The sequence below is a fragment of the Brachycentrus maculatus genome, unplaced genomic scaffold, assembly GCF_059751285.1.
Source record: "Brachycentrus maculatus isolate JH-2025_06_01 unplaced genomic scaffold, ASM5975128v1 h1tg000064l, whole genome shotgun sequence".
Taxonomy (NCBI): domain Eukaryota; kingdom Metazoa; phylum Arthropoda; class Insecta; order Trichoptera; family Brachycentridae; genus Brachycentrus; species Brachycentrus maculatus.
In genome coordinates this window covers 1131404-1156815 of record NW_028280818.1, presented here as the reverse complement: position 1 = coordinate 1156815, position 25412 = coordinate 1131404, and the positions used below count along the sequence as shown (strand labels likewise).

Genomic DNA, 25412 nt, shown 5'->3' with positions numbered 1-25412 from the left:
ACTCATGGCTAGATTATAAGTTGAATGAATTATTGCTACATTATAAGTTCAATGACTTATGTCTAGATTGTATGTTTAATAATTGATAACTCATTCAACTTACATCATTCAATCATAAACCATTAATTATAGGTTGAATGGTTTATGGCTAGATTACGAGTTGAATGATTTATGGCTAGATGATGCGTTGAATGATTTTGGCTAGATTACAAGTTGAACGACTTTGGCTAGATTACAAGTTGAATGACTTATGGTTAGATGATATGTTGAATGACTTATGGCTAGATTGAGAGTTGAATGGCTGGATTATAAGTTGAATGACTCATGTCAAGATTGTATGTTTAAAGACTCATGTAAGTTGAATGATAAATCATTCAACTTCTTACATCATTCAAGCATAAACCATTCATTATAGGTTGATGATGAGTTGTGTTAGATGATGAGTTGTGTGACTTGTGGCTAGGTTATAAGTTGAAAGACTTATGGCTACAAGTTGAATGACTTATGGCTAGATTACAAATTCAATAACTAATAGCTAGAATAATCTAGCCATGTTGAAAGTTGAATGATTTATGGCCAGATGATGCGTCGAAAGACTTATGGTTAGATTACAAGTTGAGTGACTTATAGATAGATTACAAGTTGAATGACTTTAGCTAGATTATAAGTTGAATGCTATAAGTTGGCGATGACTGCGCAGAACCCGATGTCATGGCAGCCGTCCGTGGATGGATCTCGCATGATCGGCCACATGATCCTGAGGAAGTCGACCGTGGAGGGGAACATCACGGGCAGCAGCGCCGCCATCCTGGGGCTCAAGGTGGTCGGGGGCAAGGTCCTGGACTGCGGCCTCCGGGGCGCCTTCATAGAGAAGGTCAAGAAAGGGTCCATAGCAGACATAGAGGGCCAGCTGAGAATAGGTGAGGACTTTCAATACATTGAAGCTTCTTCTTCTTCTTCTTCTTATTATTATTAAAGGCCTTGCGGCCTGTTTTTAAGATGGATTAGCCTCATCGACCCATCTCTTTGGTGGTCTACCCGGGGGTCGTCTACCATGGGGTTGGCCGTACAGTGCGATGTGGGGGAGTCTGGATGGTTCCATTCTCCTCACACGCGCATACATTGAAGCATGAACACAAGTTTCTCAATAAAATCATACACCTAAGTAACTTCACTGCTAAATACAGATGTATTTTTTTTCATACTTGGTTCAAGTAACACATCAAAGTTCAAATAGCCCCGTTCTACGGTATATATGATAATATGTGACGCGTTTCGTCTTGATAATGTTATAATAAGACGAAACGCGTCACATATTATCATATAAATATATATATATATATATATATATATATATATATATATATATATATATATATATATATATATATATATATATATATATATATATATATATATATATATATATATATATATATATATATATATATATATATATATATATATATATATATATATATATATATATATATATATATATATATATATATATATATATATATATATATATATATATATATATATATATATATATATATATATATATATATATATATATATATATATATATATATATATATATATATATATATATATATATATATATATATATATATATATATATATATATATATATATATATATATATATATATATATATATAGGTCCGCCTCCGTAGTGTAATGGTCAGCATGCTCGCCTACCGTTCTGGAGGTCCCGGGTTCGATTCCCAGGGGGGTTTAATAAATATAAGTGATTTTTTCACTGTAATATTTATTCAATATTACACTGGACTGGTACCTGAAGTGGAGGTGGAGGGCTGATCACCTTTCCTTCATGTGTAATCGATCGAGATAACACTGCGTTTATATGAAGCAGTGCCCTATGCACCATTGGGGTGCGGTAAGGGTTTTATTATTATTATTATTATTATTATTATTATATATATATATATATATATATATATATATATATATATATATATATATATATATTTATATATGTAAATAAAAGTAGAATTCAATCCAATAGCCGTGTTTAATTTTGGATATATCACCCAACAATTCAATATAACACTATCAATCTAGTTCTACTTATAAAACCTATACCCTTATAGCCTTCACTAACACACAGGCCATGCCTTTGTGGGATCTTTTTTTGTATTCATTTTTATATATTTTTTTTTGTATTTGAGTTAATGTTTTATGTACAACATTTTGAGTGTGTCCAAATACTTGTTCACAAAATCTGGATTATCTCCAATTACAGGAGTTATTTTCATATTATTTTTGGACATCTCATCAAAGATGAGGAAGAATATGGAAGTCTGGGCATTTACGGGGCTGACGACCGTCATCGGCTGGTTTAAGTGATCACTTTACACACGTGTAACATTCACCAATTCTACCCATTATTGACAACCACACTACTCAAATTCTTGGAAGTTCTTTATACATGAACCAATTTAGAAACATTGTTCTTGAATCACTAGAACTTCACTAGAGACATCTATTGGTGAGATGTAAATTTGAGTAGTGTGGTTGTCAATAATGGGTAGAATTGGTGAATGTTACACGTGTGTAAAGTGATCACTTAAACCAGCCGATGACGGTCGTCAGCCCCGTAAATGCCCAGACTTCCATATTCTTCCTCATCTTTGATGAGATGTCAAAAAATAATATGTTTTATGCAATGCAAAAGAATTTAAAATAAATAAAGAAAAAAAATGGAATTCTACCAACTGTCTGCAGTTACAATAAAAAAGTAAACAGCTCAAATTTATGAGTGGAATGGCTTCTCATGGCTTTTTTTTATTTTCCCGCAGGTGACGAAGTGCTCGAATGGAATGGCCGCTCGTTCCAGGGGAAGTCGGCCGAGGACGTGTATGACATCATCGCCGAGAGCAAGCAAGACGTGCAGGTGGAGCTCGTCGTGTCGCGGGCGGTGGCCTCTCCAGCTCCGCGACGCGTCATCCACTCTGCCTGGCGATCTCACAAAGGTATAACCTGGTCACGAGAAACTGATAACCCGACATTTATGCAGAGCCATCGAAAAATAATGCCAACATTTAAAATAACTGTGGAGGTCCTCACCAAAACGTCATTTTTCTTCATAACCTGGTCCTCCTGATATATATACAGATCCATTGAAAAATAATGCCAACATTTAAAATAACTGTGGAGGTCCTCACCAAAACGTTATTTTTATTCATAACCTGGTTGTTACCCTCACGAGAAACTAATAACCTAATTGATGGGTAATATATCCAGAATTAAACACGGTTATTGGATTAAATTCTACTTTTATTTACATATTTCGCTTATTCCTTTCAACAACGTCATATATCAAAAATCGTCAATTTTCAGTTGTGCGTGTTTTCGGATTGCCCAGAAAATGTACCATATACCAGCAAAAGCGGCATATTTTTAACTAAATATTAACCCGCTACATATATATATATATATATATATATATATATATATATATATATATATATATATATATATATATATATATATATATATATATATATATATATATATATATCGCTCACTCCTTTCAAGAACGTCATAAATCAAAAATCGTCAATTTTCAGTTGTTTTCGGAATGCCCAGAAAATGTACTATATCCCAGCAAAAGAGGCATATTTTTAACTTAATATTTACCCGCTCCAGGGCAGAAAATGTTGTGTTTGCATTTTGAAGAAAATGTATTGTTTCATTATTTTTATAAATAAATTAAATATTTTTCAAATGTAGAAAAAACCTTCAGGTTTTACCTAAAAAGATCTGTTGCACAGTAAAAATTTCAATTAGTGGCTTGATATTTATTTTTAATTCATTGTGTTATATTTTTAAACTTTAAAACCGTTCTCCTGAAAAATCAAGTATTTTGATTTATGACGTTCTTGAAAGGAGTGAGCGATATATAAATATATATCCTTCAGAACTTTCTCTACAACCTCGTATAATTTATTTTCTGATACCTCCTCCACTGCAGTTATCTGCCCGTTAAGTTTTCAACATATCCGAATGGCGCTTGTTCGAAATTACCGCTAAACGCTCCGCAAAGTTGGCAGAAAGTTTTAAAATCGTGTCGTTACAGCGCGCTGGCAGCAGCCCCTCGCACGCTGATACAACGTGCGATATGCAACTTACCGAGTTTTGCAAAACGACCGGTCTGGTTGCGACGGACGACCGTGTAATTCATATTTCTATTGGCTGCTGTATCCGCGCACTTTTATAACTTCCGGTATTATAACTCGGAAGGAATATGTAATTTGACATACTCAACCTATAAAGGATTGTATAAGACTCGTTTTGTGTTTATGACAGCCGATATAGTCAATATTTTCATTCATCGTTTTCTTGTGGAAAATTCGCATTCGTAAATACGTTGTTTTCGTAAGTTGGTAACGAATGACGTCATAGAAATGAATCTATAATAATAATAATAATAAAACCCTTATTCGCACCCAATGGTGCATAGGGCATTGTATAAACGCAGTGTTATCTTGATCGTTTACACATGAAGGAAAGGTGATCAGCCCTCCGCTTCAGGTACCAGTCCAGGGTAATATTGAATAAATATTACAGTGAAAAAAATCACTTGTATTTATTTTACCCCCCTTGGGAATCGAACCCGGGACCTCCAGAACGGTAGCCGAGCGTGCTGACCATTACACTGCGGAGGCGGACAATGAATCCACACTACTACTATTACAGTTCATCTCTATTACATCTCTACAGATTTCAATAAGAATGTTACCGATAGTCTTGTGATTTTTCATATTTTGTTATTAAATAATAAAGTTTAAAAATATAATACAATGTATTAAAAATAAATATCAAGCCACTTATTAAACTTTTTACAGTGCAACAGATATTTTTAGGTAAAACCTGAAGGTTTTTTCTCCACTTGAAAATATTAAGTATATTTAAAAAAATAATTAAACAATACCTTTTCCACAAAATGCAAAATTAACACTTTCTGCCCTGTACCGGGTAAATATTAAGTTAAAAATATGCCACTTTTGCAAGGACACAGTACATTTTTTGGGCATTCCGAAACCATGCACAACTGAAAATTGACGATTTTTGATTTATGACATTCTCGAAAGGAGTGAGCGACATCATGATATTTATCCATTAATATTTCTATTGGCTGCAGTGGAATCCGTGCACTTTTAAAAGTAATTTAACATACTCAACCTATAAAGGATTGTGTAAGACACGTTTTGTGTTTATAACAGCCGATATGATCAATATTTTCATTCATCATTTTCGTTTGCAAAATTCGCTTTCGTAAATACCTTGTTTTCGTAAGTTGGTAATAAATGACGCCACGGAAACGATGGAGTTATTTTAATATTGGTAAAATTGCTAAATTATTCGCGGCTCTTTTTGTTGATGTCTATGGTCACCCCTCCCCTCCCCTCATATTTGTAAAACACAAATGATAGTGTAGTGGTAAACAAACAATCCACACTACTACTATAACAGCTCTATAAACCATAGAAAATAAACCAAATGATGCCATAAAACGTTCGATGACGGAAATTTGATGACGTATGCAAACGCACGTTTTTCGTTTTGTAAAAATATATAAAGTTTAAACCTTCATTTATCCCTTAGTTCTCTACAGATTTCAAAAAGAATGTTATCGCAAAATTCACTTTCGTAAATACGTTGTTTTTGTAAGTTGGTAACAAATGACGTCACAGAAATTAATCCACACTTCTACTATTACAGGTCATCTCTATTACATCTCTACAGATTTCAATAAGAATGTTACCGATAGTCTTGTGATTTTTCATATAAATTTATTAGCCAATAATCACACACATGTTTAACCATTCATATTTCTATTACAACTCGGTCGGAATATCTAATTTAACATACTAAACTATAAAGGATTGTATAAGACTCGTTTTGTGTTTATAACAGCCGGTAAAATCAATATTTTCATTCATCATTTTCTTTTGCCAAATTCGCCTTCGTTAAAACGCTATTTTCGTAAGTTGGTAACAAATGACGTCATTCAAACCCTTTTCCGCACCCCAATGGTGCATAGGGCACTGCATCATATAAACGCAGTGTTATCTTGATCGAGATCACACGAAGGAAAGGTGATCAGCCCTCCGCTTCAGGTACCAGTCCAGGATAGTATTGAATAAATATTAGAGTGGAAAAATCACTTATTTTTATTTGACCCCCCCTGGGAATCGAACCTGGGACCTCCAGTACGGTAGCCGAGCGTGCTGGCCATTACACATTACAGCTACTACTACTATTACAGCTATATAAAGCAGATACATAAAGGGATACGCCCCCTAACACACCCTATGACGTTAAATTTTATATTTTCACGACAAGTTTTTGAATCAGATTTGATGTCTTGTTATCTTCATCGTAAAAGCTGGATGTCTTTTTGTTGAGGTCCAAATATAAATTGAAGAATTTGACTAGTGTTATCAATTGTAAAAAAAAATATGTTGTGTGATTTTTAGATCAATTTTTTAGATTTTGTGTGATGTATATTTTATATACCCTTTTCAGCGTTCAAATGCCACAGTATTTGATTGTATATATTGTGTTTTTTTAAACATATGAAATTTGTGGCATTTTTACAAGGAAAAGGGAATTGGATGATCATCCCAGTTACCGTTATTAGGTGTATATGTTACGGGTAATGTTAGAATACGAAGTAAACCTAGGTTTATCCGAGTTACCTCAGCATTACCCAATTCTGTTGGGCAAGAAAAATGACAAAAATAAAATTGAAATTTCAGTCTACCCAATTCTGATTGGATAATATCAGAAAAACGTAGACAATATAAGTACAGAGTCAGGGTAAAGGAACATTTAAATAAAATATTTGTATTTGTACGTTTTATTATAAAAATAAATAATATCATTAAAAAGAACCAAACATTTTATAAAGTAAATTTCAAAAACCTATTTTTAATTTAGGTGTACCAAGTATACTTATAAATACCACTATTTCTTATAATCTATTGTGTCACGTGTTTCGATGCATTCAGCATCATTTTCAAATACTGTATGATGCGGAATGCATCGAAACACGTGTCACAATAGATTTAGAGAAATAGTAGTGTTTACTGAATAAACTTAAATAAAATGGATATATTTTGTTTATTAAAAGCATTGTTAACTTTGTTTTATGGTAATATATCTCTCGTTAAGTAATATATCCAAAATAAAACATGGGTTTTTGGATTGAATTCTACGTTTATTTATGAATATATTAATACGTGACGCGTCAAGTATTAAAATATTCATAAATAAATGTAGAATTCAATCCAAAATAAAGTGTTTTATTTTGGATATATATTACCCAACAATTCAATATGGAATTCTACCAACTGTCTGCAGTTACAATAAATAATATAACTCTCTCCTTATCATTCATCGTTCTCTTTGTGGTAAAGTGGTATTAAAGTGGTATTACACAGAGTGAACGATGAATGATAAGGAAAGTGTTAAAAATGAATAGATTTTACCACAAAGTGACTGCTGAATCAATTAATGAAATTAAAAAAACTAACCTAACATTACCCGGCCAGTGTTGGGTGTACATGGGTAAACTGAAAATTTCAATTTATTTTTGTCAGTTTTCGAACATCACCCAACAGGATTGGGTAATGCTAAGTTGACCCGGATAAACCTAGGTTTACTCCGTATTCTAGCATTGCCCGTAACATATCTATTCCCGTTTTTTACGTCTGATTTGTGTTTCATATCCACCGCTGTCTTGTGCACTCTTGTACTGAGGGAGCAACAATTTTAAAATTAAACATTCGAGCACTTATCACGTATCATCACCATGATCATCCTAGATTAGTAATGTTTAGTATAAATGTCTTGTGTATGTATTAGCACAGATCTTTTAGAGATGATTTTTCCCTGTATTTGTGTATATCTGTATAATATATTAGTTATAATAGGAATTGTACAAAATACAGTGATTGGTCAATTTGTTTGGTCGTATAGTTGAAATACGTATCAAGATTTCATTTGTTTGTTTTGATTTTCACTAACCATATCGCCGCTCCCCCGCAGGGGTAGGCAGAGAGAATAGAGCGCCACACCAATCTGTCTTTCTTCAGTCGCTTCTTTCACACTTATGCATCTCCTCACACACACCCGACGATTATTCCGAATCCTGACGTGATTTGAAATACTGTATATTGCCAAGTGTTTCTCGGACTTCCTTTGCTTCTATTGCTAACCATATTTGCCTCGTAAATTTGTAACACTGTTCTTTTTTTCCCTCCGGCTATTCAATGATATAAAATCACGTTAGGTGTGCCTCAAGGCACATGTCTAGGTCCTATACTTTCCCAACGAATAAACACTCAGACATCCTCATAAATTTGTCACACTGTCCTTTCTTCACTCATTTGATTTACATGTAAAAAAAATCTCAACATACCTTTTCTTAATTTGATGGGTAATGCTTATCTATCAAATTAAGAAATATGCGTTCCTTCCTTACACCACCATTTGAATATCTATCACACATGATTTTGCCGCACATTCGTCTAAGAGATCGCATTTCGACTGCATTCAGTCTACTTTCACCCTTTTTATTAACACACTTTTTGTCTATATTTCACTTCTTAACATTCCATGGTACATGTATTTATTTATATGTACATATATGTATCATAATATTTTTGAAACTTGAACGAAAAATCACACACAGGCAAACGGTCGGGTATACAATATAATAAAAAATACACTATGGTATAAAGCTAATCGAAATAATTTTACAATTATGTAGAAAATACACAGTGAAACCCCTATTTTACGTTTTTTGCTGGACTAAATTAAAATTTAAATGGAGGGGAAATGTAAATAGATTTTTTTATTTTATTTATTTTATGTAAAAATCATTAAGATGAGCATAAAATAACCTTGATGTAGGGAAACTATTAATTGGGGGTATTGAAAACAAATATATATATATATATATATATATATATATATATATATATATATATATATATATATATATATATATATATATATATATATATATATATATATATATATATATATATATATATATATATATATATATATATATATATATATATATATATATATATATATATATATATATATTAATGTCAAAAAAAAAGAAACAAAAAATATATAAACTGCACTTAACCGATGATCGCGAATAATATAAAAAAAGAAGAGTTATCGAGTCAAAAATCGAATCACAGGATATTTTCAACGTGAACTGGGGGAAAAAAATATAAATGTACGAAAATAAATTAATTTGCATTTAATATTAAAAAAAATGTTTTTCGATAATGCACACTCAAAATTTCGAAAATGTTAGGTGTGCCTCAAGGCACATGTCTAGGCCCCGAACTCTTCTAACGAATACACAGTGTAAACTGAACACATCCACGACATTTTTAACCCTAGATAACTAAACATTCGTCCATACGACGACGCCCTTCTTCTAAAAAGTCAAGTGCACTTACTTCCCTGCACCCTGCACCCGCCAGGCTTTGTTTACTGAATAGTGATTTATTGTTAAACGTGTCTCTATTCCTAATTGACCAAATTTAAGTGTCAGGTAACCAGTTGCTATTTTTGATAAATACTTTTGAAAATTTTCACGTTTTTAATTGCGCAGTCCGTCTGACGAATGTTCAGTTACTATGTATCTGCAAATATAGTTTAGTTATTTAGGGTTAAATCACATTGATTTTTGTATTTGTGTATCTTGCATATATGAACATACTACATAATTTATCCAGCAATCAGTTGATAAAATCACGTCAGGTGTACCTCAAGGCACATTTCTAGGTCCTATAATTTCCTCAAAAATACACTGTGCAAACTGAACACATTGTTTATTACATTGATTATTGTTTTTGCATATCTTGTCTTATCTGATGCAGTGCCCTATGCACCATTAGGGTGCGGATAAGGGTTTGAAGACTGAAGATGTCTTGTATTTATGAACGAACTTTTACCGCAATCCCATTAGATTATTCCGACAATCATTGATATTATCACTTGTGGCGTACCTCATGGCACATGTCTAGGTAAGCGTATAGAGTGATCACTTAAGCCAGCCAAATGCCAGGTCGTAAGCTCTGGGATGCTTAGACTTCCATCTTCTTTTACTTATAAAAATTGGTAGATGCTTCAAATCAATGTTGACACATATAATATTGAGATGAAGTAACTATTAGCATTCCAATTGCGTAATCGAAAAGTTATTACAGTGAAAATAACCGGTTATTTATGCTATTTAGTGGAACCCGGGAAATCCACACCTCTGAAATTCAAAATCCCGGGAAATTCTATCAAGATTTTGAAGAAAAACATTATTTATTGATTCGGCATTAACTTTGTGGAATGACGTGTCGATTATTTAAAAAAATAATAAATACTTGTAAAAAACACTTAATGAGTTTTATTTCAATACACACGACTAGTTTCGAAAACTAGAGATACCGATACATGCTGTCCAAACTCAAAACACAGTAAGGGACATTTTTTGTAGTACGTTTTTTTTGAACTACAAAAAATGAAGTAAGTAACTAAGTAACTAAGTAAATTCTACTTAGTCCAAAAATGCAAAAAAAAAATGTATTACAAAAAATGTCCCTTACTGTGTTTTAAGTTTGGACAGCCGATATGCAGGTGAAAAGTAAAACAATAATAAATAATAGTAAAATTATTTTACTATTCACCTGTAGATGAAAACATCTGTAGTTTTCGAAGCTAGTCGTCTTATGAAATAAAACTCACTAAGTAGTTACAAGTGTTAATTTTGTAGAAAACATTTAAAAACACGTAAAGGCTGAAGAACACACTTATTATTATGATATATTAAATAACATAAAATTATTATACGAGTATATAACCTAATTTTGATTAAAATGATTGAAAAGTTAATAAAGTATACAGTAATGTACCTGTATTGCAACTCAAGTACTGTAATATTAGATTGAAATGTAAAATGTACCAAATAATGTGCATATACCTTAAACAACGTCATGTAGTATTTTATCAACATTAGAGCTGAATGAACAAGAAATATCACACAAACAATCACTTAATTTTTTGACTTAAAATCGATAATCTTCATTTGGCGAATTAATAGATCTTATGTTGAATATTAAGTGGCATAGATCGGCGCGTACAATGTTACTACTGTAATGTAAAGTAATGTGTGTACTGTATTACAAATTAATCGACTAATCCGAACTTTTCCAAATCCGAACAGGCCACAGCCCCAATTTTTTTTAAAACCCTTATCCGCACCCCAATGGTGCATAGGGCACTGCGTCATATAAACGCAGTGTTATCTTGAACGTTTTACACATGAAGGAAAGGTGATCAGCCCTTCACTTCAGGTACCAGTCCAGGGTAATATTGAATAAATATGACAGTGAAAAAATCACTTATATTTATTTTACCCCCTTTGGGATTCGAACCCGGGACCTCCAGAACGGTAGCCGAGCGCCAGCGCAACACCATTACACAACGGAGGCGGACAGCCCCAATTAGTTTGAATTTATGGTGTTCTACTAAATTCACATAAATCATCATTATGGAATCTGTGTTTTGCTCCATAGCACTATAAAAAAACATAATTTATCTTCTTCTGCTGTACGTGTCACGTCAGGTCCCCTTAACCGATTATCATTTGAGAATAATTGTCCTTGTCTCTAGCAGCTCTAAACAGCGCCTTGACGGTCTTGATCCCCGTCCAATCTCTTATATTCCGAAGCCAGGAGATCTGTCTTTTGCCCACATATCGCTGACCTTCTATTAGGTGCAATAGCTCGTACTTGTCTCCTCTCAGCACATGCCCCAGATAGAACATCTTCCGGACCTTGATATCAGTCATCAATTGTCTCCCTGTTCTTGCTCTTTGGATCATATTTGCGTTGTTGACCATATCGGTCCATGGAATGGATGGCATTCTATGATGTAGTCACATTTCGAATGCCTCTAATATATTCATACTACTGATCTTGAGGGTACATGGTTCAACTCTGTATCTTCATCTTCTTCCTGGCTACATCCTAACTAATCATCTTTAAAGACTGTTAAAGTCAGCTCTCAATGTTCTCAGGTCGTAGGTCCTTCTATCATATACAACGTCACCTAGGTCACGCCTTCGAGTCATGTTATCTTTCTGTACCATTCATGAATTTTTGGTCTTCCTCTAGGTGTCTTTCGAAGAAGATCCATGGCAATTGCCTAGTTTAAAATACATATGTATGTTCAGGTTCTCTGCGTCCTATGTGCTCATATCATATCAATCGCCTTTCTTTTACCTTACTATTAATGCCTGTTACACCAATGCGTGAACTCTTTATTTTGTACAACGTCACCTAAATCATGAAGGTCATGCCTTCAAATCATGTTGTCTTTTTGTAGCATCCATGAATTTTTAGGTCTTCCCCTAGATGTCTTTCGAGGAAGATCCAACTCAAAGATTCAACTCCGTGCAGAATAATTTACCTACATATAACACCAAATTTTACTGCATTAACACATTAACACATTTTCATGAGCCCTCTGTCTTTCACTACTGGACATAGGCCTCTTCCCCTTCTTTCCATTTCCTTTGGTCGGTTGCTGCTTGCAGCCAGTTTCTACCCCCCACAGCGACTATGTCGTCGGACCATTTCTTTTGAGGTCTTTCAACGCATCTTTTGTTCTCCCAAGGTCTCCATCGTAAAAAAATGGGCTTCATCTTTGGGGTCCTGTCTTGCAATATGTCCTGCCTATTGACATTTGATTCAAATGAAAAAAAATATATCAGACAATACTTAATATTTGGTAATTTCTTTTCCGCAGATGTGTACACGGATAATGTCGGGATCCACGACAAGCCTTCGGTCCTGGTGACGTCGCCGGGATCTCCTGACGTCCATTCGGGACACAGATACAACAAACCAAGACTTTCAACGACCAACAACCCTAATGTGGGAGGAAGATTACAGGTAAATGCATTCTTTATTTAATTTATATTATTTTTTGACATCTCATCAAAGATGAAGAAGAATATGGAAGTCTGGGCATTTACGGGGCTGACGACCGTCATAGGCTGGTTTAAGTGATCACTTTACACACGTGTAACATTCACCAATTCTACCAATTATTGACAACCACACTACTCAAATTCTTGGAAGTTCTATATATATGAACCAATTTAGAAAGCTTGTTCTTGAATCACTAGAACTTCACTAGAGACATCTATTGGTGAATATCTTTCTTTACTTGATTCTGCAGTCACTTTGCGGTAATATCCATCCATTTTTCATTTAAATTTAACTTGGTAAATACCACAATTTCTCAACTATTGTCACACGTGTTTCAACGTATTTTGCATGATGCTAAATGGTTCAAAATGCATCGAAACAATGTCACAATTGATTTTAAACTATGACTGGTACCGGCCCTAATGTATGGAAGTGAAGCGAGTTGGCAAAAGAAGGACGAACACAGTGAAATATGATATTTTAGAGGAATATTCGGCAAAACGATATACGATGGATGATTGAATGGTAAAATAATGAAAAAAAAAAAATGGAGGCATCATTGATAAAAAAATAAATAAAAAAGGTGTGTTGAAATGTTTTGGGCATGTGAATCAAATAAATAAATGTGATTTTTTCACTCTAAAATTTATTCAATATTACCCTGGACAATATTACCTGAAGCGGAAGGCTGATCACCTTTCCTTTGTGTGTTAACGATCAAGATAACACTGCGTTTGTATGATGCAGTGCCCTATGCACCATTGAGAGCAGATAAGGGTAAGGAAGATATAAATTATCGAAATTTATTGTTATTATTATGATAGAGGACGACCGAGAAAAACTTGGCACAATCAGGTATGTCAAATACTTGAAAGCGACCGGGTCAGGAGTCGAAATAATCGTCGGGTATGTATGAGGAGATGCATGAATGTAGAAGAGGCGAGGAATGTTTGCAAAGACAGAGTGGTGTGGACGATTCTCTCTGCCTATCCCTGTGTTAGTTAGTTAGTTAGTTAGCTAGTTATTGTGATTACCGGAAAAATAACCGAACGTTTTTGCAGGTGAAGCTCGGCTTCGACCCAGCCGCGCTGCAGCTGGTTGTCACCATCGTGTGCGGTAGTTGCCTCATTCCGCGGCCTGGGGGTCCGCCTCGCTGTCCGTACGCCAAGATCTTCCTGCTCCCCGACCGCAGCGAGAAGTCCAAGAGGAGGACCAAGACCCTGGCCAGCACCAACGACCCCCGCTGGAACCAGACCTTCGTCTACTCCGGCATCAGGAGGTCGGACCTGAAGCAGCGGATGCTGGAGGTAGTCAACTGTCTCCTTCTTCCACTTATAGCCGACTGTCTCCTTCTTCCACTTACCTGAGAATTATAGTCCAATACTCTTGATTTGGATGCTGGAGGTTGTCAACTGTCTCCTTCCACTTATGGCGAACTGTCTCCTTCTTCCATTTATAGTTAACTGACTCTTTCTTCCACTTACCTGAGAGTTATAGTCCAATAGACTATATATGCTGATGCTGCAGGTAGTCACCTGTCTCCCTCTTCCACTGATAGCCGACTGTCTCCTTCTTCCATTTACATGAAAATTCTAATCCAATAGTCTATTTATGCGGATGCTGGAGGTAGTCACCTGTCTCCTTCTTCCACTTATAGCCAACTGTCTCCTTCTTCCACTTATAGTCAACTGTCTCTTTCTTCCACTTATCTGAAAATTCTAGCCCAAAACTCTTGATCTAGTTGCTGGAGTTAGTCAACTGTCTACTTCTTCCACTTATGGCCAACTGTTTGCTTATTCCATTTACATGAAAATTCTAGTCCAATAGTCTATTTATACAGATGCTGGAGGTAGTCAACTGTCTCCTTCTTCCACTTATAGCTAACTGTCTCTTTCTTTCACTTACCTGAGAATTTCAGTCCAATACTCTTGATTCGGATGCTGGAGGTTATCAACTGTCTCCTTCTTCCACTTATAGCCAACTGTCTCCTTCTTCCACTTATAGTCAACTGTCTCTTTCTTCCACTTATCTGAAAATTCTAGCTCAAAACTCTTGATCTAGTTGCTGGAGTTAGTCAACTGTCTACTTCTTCCACTTATGGCCAACTGTTTGCTTATTCCATTTACATGAAAATTCTAGTCCAATAGTCTATTTATGCAGATGCTGGAGGTAGTCAACTGTCTCCTTCTTCCACTTATAGCTAATTGTCTCTTTCTTTCACTTACCTGAGAATTTCAGTCCAATACTCTTGATTCGGATGCTGGAGGTTATCAACTGTCTCCTTCTTCCACTTATAGCCACCTGTCTCCTTCTTCCACTACCTGAGAATTAAAGTCCAATACTCTTGATTCGGATGCTGGAGGTAATCAACTGTCTCCTTCTTCCACTAAAAGCCATTTGTCTCTTTCTTCCACTTATCTGACAATTCTAGTCCAATACTCCTGATGCGGATACTGGAGGTAGACAACTGTCTCCTCCCACTTACCTGCAAATTCTATTATAATACTCTTGATGAGGATGCTGGAGGTTATCACCTGTCTCCTTCCACTTATAGCCAACTGTATCCTTCTTCCACTTAAAGCCATCTGTCTCTTTCATCCACTTATCTGAAAATTCTAGTCCAATACTCTTGATGCGGATACTGGAGGTAGACAACTGTATCCTCCCACAAATTCTATTATAATACTCTTGATGAGGATGCTGGAGATTATCAACTGTCTCCTTCTTCCATTTATAGTCAGCTGCCTCTTTCTTCCGTTTACATTCAACTGTGTCTTTCTTTCATTTAAAGTCAACAGTCTCCTTTTTTAACTTACATGAAAATTCTAGTCCAAAATTCTTGAACTGGTTGCTGGAGTTAGACAACTGTCTCCTTGTTCCACGTATTACAGTCAACTGTCTCTTTCTTCCATTTACATTTAACTGTGTCCTTCTTTCATTTATAGTCAACTGTCTCCTTATTCTACTTACCTGAAAATTCTAGTCCAAAACGCTTGATCTGGTTGCTGGAGTTAGTCAACTATCTGCTTTTTCCAATTACCTGAAAATTCTAGTCCAATACCTTCATCTGGTTGAACTATATTTTTTACAAAATCCTTGAAAGGTCACTTTTGTAGTTAAGGTTGCTTGATATTCCTCCTTAGGAATTTGGGTTTGGGGGCGGGTATAGAGCGCGGTGTGTTGGCCTGTCGGTGCGGGTGGTTTCCTAATGAGGCTGGGGTCCCCTAGTAGGGCTACTAACCTTCCTGCTGCTGTCACCCTGGGTGTTAAAACATGGAAGTGGATTGTACACACTAGCTAGTATTAACTTACTTGCCCCGCTGACAGTTGTAGGGAATTTGAAAGCATGAGTTATCATTTTTTTATATTTATTCGCGAAAAGTTTTGCATTTCTACATGAACATAACATATAATTTAACATAATACATATACAATATATACAGTATCTAATATTTTTATATTGGATGATGTATATCGTAGCCGTACAGGAGAAAGTGACCAACTAACACAACGTAAAATGTTCAGGAGGGCCATTAAAGCAACTTTTGCTTGACAAGAAAATAAACATCAATGCTGTTAGTCATTTTTAACAAGTCAAAATATTATATTTACTTCCAAGTTTAAAATCCATCGGGATTTTTTTCAGGGCAATATTAAGCTAGTAAGATATCAAATCGTCTATGATTACGTTTTTGTAAAAAAAAAGTGCACTTGGTCACTTTCTCCTGTATGACTACGATATATGTATTATGTTAAAGGCATTAGCCGTTCAATAAATGACAGATATCTATCTGGTCTCCTGCAATGTACAAAGTTATACAATTGTGTGTTTTGTTTTTCGTAGGTGACTGTATGGGACTTCAACAGATATGGACCGAATGATTTCCTGGGAGAGATCGTCTTGGAGCTGAGTCTAACACCACTAAACGATGAACCGGAATGGTACTACCTCACAACACACGAGGACATAGCGCCGACACATGGAGGGGTTAGTGCAACAATCTTAGCATTTGTGCAACATATAGTGCAACATCCACGTCTTATCAACGGCGCCTGACCAAAACGATTCAACCCGCCGATTTTAAGACGCCCGCCTCCGTAGTGTAATGGTCAGCACGCTCGGCTACCGTTCTGGAGGTCCTGGGTTCGATTCCCAGGGGGGGTCAAGTAAATATTAGTGATTTTTTCACTGTAATATTTATTCAATATTACCCTGGACTGTACCAGGTACCACCTGAAGCGGAGGGCTGATCACCTTTCCTTCATGTGTAAACGATCAAGATAACACTGCGTTTATATGACGCAGTGCCCTATGCACCATTGGGTGCGGATAAGGGTTTTTTTAAAAAAATAAGACATGTTCCATATCAAGTGGTTAATTTTTAAGACTTGTTCCATATCAAGTGATTCATTTTTAAGACTTGTTCCATATCAAGTGGTTAATATTGGAGACTGGTATTGTTGCAGCGCTACCGCATGGACACGTGCGACATGGAGGCCGAACCGGCGCTGACGCCCACCGACCACCTGTCGCCGCCGTCCACGTCCAACAGCCGGCTGTCCGACTCGGACACCACGTCCGACTGCGAGCTGGAGGGCTGCGCGGGCGCGCGCTGCCGCCAGCACGCGCACCGCGCGCGCGCCCGCCCGCGCCGCGTCGTGGCCGACGGCGCCAGCATCTCCAGCCTCGGCTCCAGCTCCAGCCCGCCGCCGGCCGAGGTGGTCCGTCCACATGCATACTAATCATATTATTAGTTGAATGATGAATGAACGATTTCTGAGGAAGTAAAGAAAAGGTGTTAAACTGGATGTCGGCCTCTAAGGACAGGAGCAGTTCGGCTGTCCAAACTTAAAACACAGTAAGAGACATTTTTTTGTAGTACTTTTTTTAGCATTTTTGGACTAAGTAGAATCTACTTAGTCCAAAAATGCAAAAAAAAACATACCACAAAAAATGTCCCTTACTGTGTTTTGAGTTTGGACAGCCGAGTTGCAGAAGCAGTCCAAGGCTACTTATGGGCTGTAGAGCCACTGGAGAGAGAGAGAGAAGAGAGGATTAATTTATTCCTTGATTAGTCTTTGGATGATTGAGTGGGAGATGCGATGACTGAAGTTTCTCTGCAAATGCCATGGCACTGTTCAGTGTCTGCTAGCTATGCTGGTTAGGTTATAGAGGTGCCTGTGTATTGTGAACCCTCTATTTTACTAATTTTCTTGGATAATCTTGATTCTTGGATAATCGTGATTCTTGGATGATCTTGATTCTTGGATGATCTTGATTCTTGGATAATATTGATTCTTGGATAATCTTGATTTTTGGATGATCTTGATTCTTGGATGATCTTGATTCTTGGGTGATCTTGATTCTTGGGTGATCTTGATTCTTGAATAATCTTGATTCTTGGATAATCTTGATTCTTGGATGATCTTGATTCTTGGATGATCTTGATTCTTGGATAATCTTGATTCATGGGTAGTTGAGTGGGAAATGCGATGACTAAACGTTCCTTGGCACTGTTACGTGTCTGTTTGTATACCGTGAACACCCCTATTGTACCCATTTCTTGGACAGTCTTTGGATGGTAGAGCGGGAAATGCGATGATTGAACGTTCTCTGCAAATACCTCGGGACTGTTCTGTGTCTGTCTGCCGTGCTGGACTGTGTCCATTTAAAAAAAGTAGTAAAAACAATGAGAATACAATTTGATCGCAATTAAATAAATTCGATGATAGGATAAAAAAAATATTTGCTGTAAAATGTTGCAGATGGAGCTTGAGTTTGGGAGAAGAAGTCGTCGTGACATGAGTCCTCAGGGCAGACAGAGAGCTGCTGTCATGAGTAGAGATACAAAACCAAATTCTTATTCGCATGGATATAGAAAGGTAAGGTTACCTTAAATTAGACAAACAATCCACCTCTTTAAGTATTTTGAATCCGATTAGTATACCATAATTAAATATGAAAGCCACTTTTAGGAGTTCCAACCCTTATGTATGGAAATAAAGCATTAAGTTGGTAAGAGAAGGATGAAAGTAGACTGAGTGCAGTGGCCAGACGATGTATGATAGAAGTTCTAATGGTGATATAAGGAAAGAATGACATGAAAAGCATTATCGATAAAATAAAGAAAGGTGTGATAAGATGTTTTAGCCATGTGAATCGATTGATTAAATAAATAACAGTAAAATAAAATTATGAGGTGAATGAAGTTGGAAATATAATCAGAGGAAGACTGACAAAAACTTGGCATGATCAAGCATTTCAAATACCACATCATGCCAAGTGGTCGGAATAATTGGCAGAATCGTATGAGAATAAACATGACTATGTTAGAGGTGAAGATCGTTTCCAAAGACAGGTTAGTGTGGCGTTATATTCCCTCTGCTTACTCTCGAGGGAAGCGGCGTGATGGTAACTTAGTCAAGTAAATATATGCGTCTATTTGTATAGCAAGACCAGAAAATTGACTTCAAAATCAGCCAATTTTTTCAATGTTAAGTTTTGAATAATTTTTATCATATTTCAGAATGGAGGCATGTTAGGACAGCGTTCTCACTCTGCGGCTCCAGCAGATGGCCCTCAACCGATGCACGGAGGACACTCCCAACGCTCAAGATCCAAGTCTCCTCGACACTACGACCACAGAAGCCTCTCACCTCCAGAAGGCTGGACCAGATATTCAGGTACCAAGAACACTGTGCTATTTCTATCTATGTTCTATGTAACAGCATGAAAAAGGTCTTTTTCTACAACTGTTTCTGATCCATTTGATGATATTATTTCATGAAAATTATAATATTTACTTTTTTTTCAGGTTCAGTACATTTTGCTGACCGTTACAATAGAATATCAACCCAATCCGAATATCTTGCATTAGTTGTTTTGAATTTTTCGCACTATGTGTAAAGGTTTTATTTTTCATCGTTTGTATTTCCAGGGTTATTCAGGAAACTGGGTAGAGCTGAATTAAAACATACGAAACCTTACTTTTATTTTTTGGTCAAAATGTTTTAAGCCAGCTCTTCTTTTGTGGTAATTTTAAGGGTTTTGTTGTTCAGGAAACTGGGTAGGGCTGAATTAAAACATACAAAACCTTACCTTTATTTTTTGCTCAAAATGTTTTAAGCCAGTTCTTCTTTTGTGGTAATTTTAAGGGTTTTGTTGTTCAGGAAACTGGATAGGGCTGGATTAAAACATACGAAACCTTACCTTTATTTTTTGTTCAAAATGTTTTAAACCAGCTCTTCTTCTGTGGTATTATTAAGGGTTTTGTTTGATACATGTGTCAATATCTCGTCTTTTATTGTTAGAAATGCATGGTTTGCATCTAGACCGAAAAATATCAAATACTTTGTTACTTTCTGTGTTTCTATGTCTTTCCTCTGCATTCTCACGCTGTCTCCTCTCTAGTGCTACGCTTTCACCATTTTCACCTATTTACTTTCCTCTCACCTCTAGTTGAATGGTCTGTTCACTCTTTTTAAAGCACTGTTTTATTTTATTTAGTTTCTTTTCATTTTATTCTGGTTAATCAATATTCTTTTCGTTTTCTAAATCTTCTGATATTTCTTATGCTCTGTTACTAATTTTGTCTTTTTAATGTCTAATGTGTTTCCTCAACTTTATTTTATCTGAAAATTATCTGCAAATGTTTAACAGAAAAAAAACTATTGAAATCATTTTGATTTTTTTTTAAATCTGAAGTATAATTTTAAATATTTTGCTCGATTCACTTTTTAAACACGGTTTTCATAAAACTGACAGATTAGCATTAAAATCAACTAAAAATTAAACTAGGTACTGTTAAAATGATATAACATCGTTGTTTTATCGTTCACGATTAAAATTAGTCAAAATTCAAAGTAGGTACTAAAAATTACTAAAGAACAATGCGTAATTCAAAATTTAATTGAAATAAGCTTAAATTCAAACTATGCTTTATCGTTCATGGTTAAAATTTGCTTAAATTCAATGTGCGCCTTACCGTTAACTATTAAAATTAGTAAATTGAAACGTACTAGTGGGACGACAAAAATCGTTTAAACATTACTTAAAAATTTTCAGTAAAAAATAAAAAAAAACGATGTTTTTTCGTTCAAGAATCTTATTTTTGTGCGTGTGACGTAAGGTACCATTAAGATTAAAAATTCTATACATCTGTTTTGCTTTGGTATAAATGTCAAAAATTAAAAATTCGCACTTTAAATTATTAATAAAAATTAAATGTTTCGGTTTGGTATCAATCTAATAAATAAAAAATTACCACGACCTACCAATAAGGAACCATTCACATTAAAAATAAAACATCATTATGCCAATGTAATTAAAATTGATGACGATTAGACTTCAGTCCTTCGGGTGTTCCACAGGGTCGAAAAATAGCACCCATTCTAACTTTCTATTGTATACCGTAAGCTCTTCGACTGCCATTAAAATGTATGTATTATTTACCAGTTTTCCGATGTGTTCACTGCCAAAATTCTTGGCTCGGGTCCAAATCTACCCAAACCATAAGGTCGTATCTGGCCAGACGTCGGCGACAGCAAAACTAACCCAATTTTTTATGGCATTTCGTATATTTTATTTTGAATGTCCAAGGAAAGTGGCTTATCACAGTAGAGTCAGACGTTTTTTAGCCAGTATTTACTTGATTAGAATTATGATCAGGCCTAATAAATTTGAGATTTTTTTTGTTTAAAATTTTTCAATAAAATCCTCGATTATTTCAATGAGAAAAAATATATACTCGATAAATTAGAGCTTCACGTTATCATTACAACGGAATAATTTGGAAATTGCAGTTTTATATATATTCTTCTAACTGCTATCCGCACTCAATGGTGCATAGGGCACTGCATTATATAAAAGCAGTGTTATCTTGATCGTTAAGTACACGAAGCAAGTTGATTAGCCCTGCGCTTCAGGTACCATTCCAGGATTATATTATATTATTATTATTTTATCACTTATATCTATTTTTACCTGCCTGGGAATCGAACCCAGAATCTTGCCGGAATTCATGGAAATATATTTTTCACAATTTCTTTAATTTTTAATAAAAAAAATTGTTCGATAGGAAAAAAAACCAAGATGACCATTTTTTGTGGGTTAAATTATTAATAATAAACTTTTGTAACCATATTAAATACAATAATAAAAAATAAAAAAATATATTTAATTTACAAAAAAGTTTTTAGGAAAATTAAAAAAAAATAAATGTTGTATATGCTTGACACAAAAATAAAATAATGAAATCAAATTTAAGTTTTATAGAAGAATGACTTAGCAGAGAACCCACTGTTATTAAAAAGGATAGGCTTTCTTGCGTCAAAATGTAGGCCAAGCAAAAACTTTTTCTATTATTAAAACTTGTTTCGAACGGGGGTGATTTGGCTAGACTGCGTGGGTGGCTGGAGGGGGGTAAAGAGGGTGAGATGAGGGTGTATCCTGTGTGAGGGATACTTTGGCAAGTGGAGTGGAACTGCGTTGGGAATATGCCAGGGCTCTGTGTATGCCCCCTCGCTTTCAGGAGTTCTATACGATTTTAGGCATTATCTGAGTTGAGATTGTGTGGCCAACACTCATATTCACATCGGTTTTTAAAATTATCACCAAAAATAAATCAATATACATCGATTTTTTACAAATTAAAAAAAAAACTATAAAAAGACTTGATTCTATCTGATTTTTGACCAAGACACCCAAATGAACGACGCAGTAGGTAAATATGTTTCACAATTTTTTTATAAATTTACTAAATTTCACTCTATCTAACTACCGTAGAACAAGGCTATTTGAACTTTGATGTGTTACTTGAGCCCAGTACAAAAAAGATATTTAAATCTGTATTTGGTCTACAATAATGAACGTATCGTGACAATAAGTGTCACCTGTCGGGGAAACAATGAATCATGTCCATACGTTCATTATTGTAGACCATATACAAATCTAAATTTTTTTTTGTACTGGGCTCAAGTAACGCATCAAAGTTCAAGTAGCCCCGTTCTACGGTATATTTTTTCGTGCATATGCGTCCCATCTTCCACCTTGGTCTGGTGAAGTGGTTAGCGCGTTTGGCTACTATGCCGAAGGTTTTGGGTTCGATTTCCAGAATTTCCAATATAAATAAAAGCCCCTTTTCACTCTCATATTTATTTAATATGACCCCGGACTGCGCCTGAATCGAAGGACTCATCACCTTGCTTTCATGTAATAAACAATCAAGACAACACTGCGCTAATATGATGCAGTGCCCTATGCACCATAGAGTGTGGATAAGTATTAAAAGAAACCCTTATTTACCTTCAATTGTGCATAGGGCATTGACGCAGTGATATCTTGGCCGTTACTTACATGAAGGCAAGGTGGTCAATCCTGCTAGTATAGTATTATATAATATTAAATATTATATAATAGTATTACAATGAATTTCAGAGTGAGGAGTCTCTAATATGTATCTTGATCTCCCCTGGGAATCGAACCCGGGACCTCCAGCAAGGTAGCTGAACGCCTTAACCACTTTATCACGGAGGCAGACAAGTGATAATACTCAACCTATTCTGACAATTACAAATGTAATAACATTTTGAGTGTGTCCAAATACTTGTTCACAAAATCTGGATTAAAATTTTGGACACACTCAAAATGTTTTGAACCCAGTACAAAAAAAATATTTTGATCTGTATTTGATCTACAATAATGAACGTATCAATATGATTCATTGTTTCTCTGACAGGTGACACTTATTGTCACGAGACGTTCATTATTGTAGACCAAATACAGATTTCAATCTCTTTTTTGTACTGGGCTCAAGTAACACATCAAAGTTCAAGTAGCCCCGTCCTATGGTCTCCATGATCTTGTAGATTGGTTTGCAGCAACAAATGACATCTTTGTCATTCCTGGCTATCATACGTCACCCTCTTCAGCTCCTCATACGTTGAACAGCCCATATCCTTGTTCAAGTGGCAAAGAAATGCATATGGGCGTCCTTTGGCGTTTGTTCCCTCGATCGTTCCCTCTATTATCATGTTTAGGACACCCTCATGTCTCAACACGTGACCTATCCATGATTTATTCATGGTACAGATATATTTGGTCGAATATGCTGGCCACCAAGATAGAAATACCTTTGTTTTGCCATGTTTTAAGACATTTTGTTGGAAAGTGATATTTTTGTTCGGGATTATTTCAACAGATGTCAGTATTATAAAGAGTTTAAAGATTTGACGTTTAATTTGTAGAACTCTATTTTAATTTATATGACCTATCCATGATTTATTCATGGTACAGATATATTTGGTCGAATATGTCGGCCACCAATACCAAAATAGCTTAGTTTTGCCATTTTTTAAGTCATTTTGTTAGAAAGTGATGTTTTTGTTCGGGATTATTTCAACAGATGTCAGTATTATAAAGAGTTTAAAGATTTGACGTTTAATTTGTAGAACTTCATTTTAATTTACATATTAAATGTTAAAATCAAACACTGATTTTTTGAGTCTACTAAGTTAAAAAAACACATAAATATAAATTTTCTGACAGTCGTTTCGCCTAGTTATGGCATTTTTAAACGAATGCAACAATTGTATAAATAATTGTCACAAAATTAATTTTAATGTGTATTTTAGCAATAAAATCTTAGTAAACTCAAGAAATCAGTGTTTGATTTTAACATTTAATATATAAATTATAACGAATTAGTATTTTTTTATCAATAAATCATAACGTTATGAGTCTAGAGAAAATTGAGGTTAAAATTCCGGATAATGAGTTCTCAAAATCAAAAGCAAAGTGTCATTGCAGACAAAGAGTTGAAGATTGGTCTCCAGTTCGATGGAGTTCTATTGTTAATTGCGTGAACTAATTTTCATTATTCTATTTCAGATTTTACCGGATATGGTAACGGCCAGGGAACCCTTCCTGCCCAGTGTGCTCCACGATTCCAGTCAAGATCAGCCACAGCTACCCCAACCGGAAGTCCGAAAAAGCGACAATTACCGCAGATACCTCAGGTAATTTTTGCAAAACTTCTCTTTTCCACTCTGATCATTTTTTCTCATAACTGATCAGCTACTCTGATCAAAAAATGTGACGTTTTTCTACCATTAAAATAAATACTTTGGTTAATAACTATAAAATCATATCATCATATCAGCCCGTTGAGGCCCACTGCTGGACAAAGGCCTCCACTCCTCCCGATCCTGCGCCGTCCCCATCCACTGTCTTCCAGCAAACTTCCTGATGTCGTCCACCCATCTCATCGGTGGACGTCCTTGAGGCTTCTGGTTCCTCGGTCTCCACACCAGAACGCGTTTCGTCCATATGTCGTCGGTCATC

The 25412-nt window shown here is 35.4% G+C and overlaps 1 protein-coding gene across 1 annotated transcript in view; it reads left to right on the top strand.

Moving 5' to 3' along the window:
• The first annotated feature begins 688 nt into the window (after positions 1-688).
• Positions 689-25412, top strand: part of LOC148311481 (uncharacterized) — a 36545-nt gene continuing 11821 nt past the window's right edge. Inside the window, exons 1-9 of the mRNA XM_088256575.1 lie at positions 689-920; positions 2846-3019; positions 12888-13033; positions 14134-14379; positions 16917-17060; positions 17540-17794; positions 18839-18955; positions 19600-19756; positions 24960-25087. Of these exons, the coding sequence (XP_088112701.1) occupies positions 689-920; positions 2846-3019; positions 12888-13033; positions 14134-14379; positions 16917-17060; positions 17540-17794; positions 18839-18955; positions 19600-19756; positions 24960-25087 (1599 nt within the window). The remainder of the gene's footprint in view (positions 921-2845; positions 3020-12887; positions 13034-14133; positions 14380-16916; positions 17061-17539; positions 17795-18838; positions 18956-19599; positions 19757-24959; positions 25088-25412) is intronic.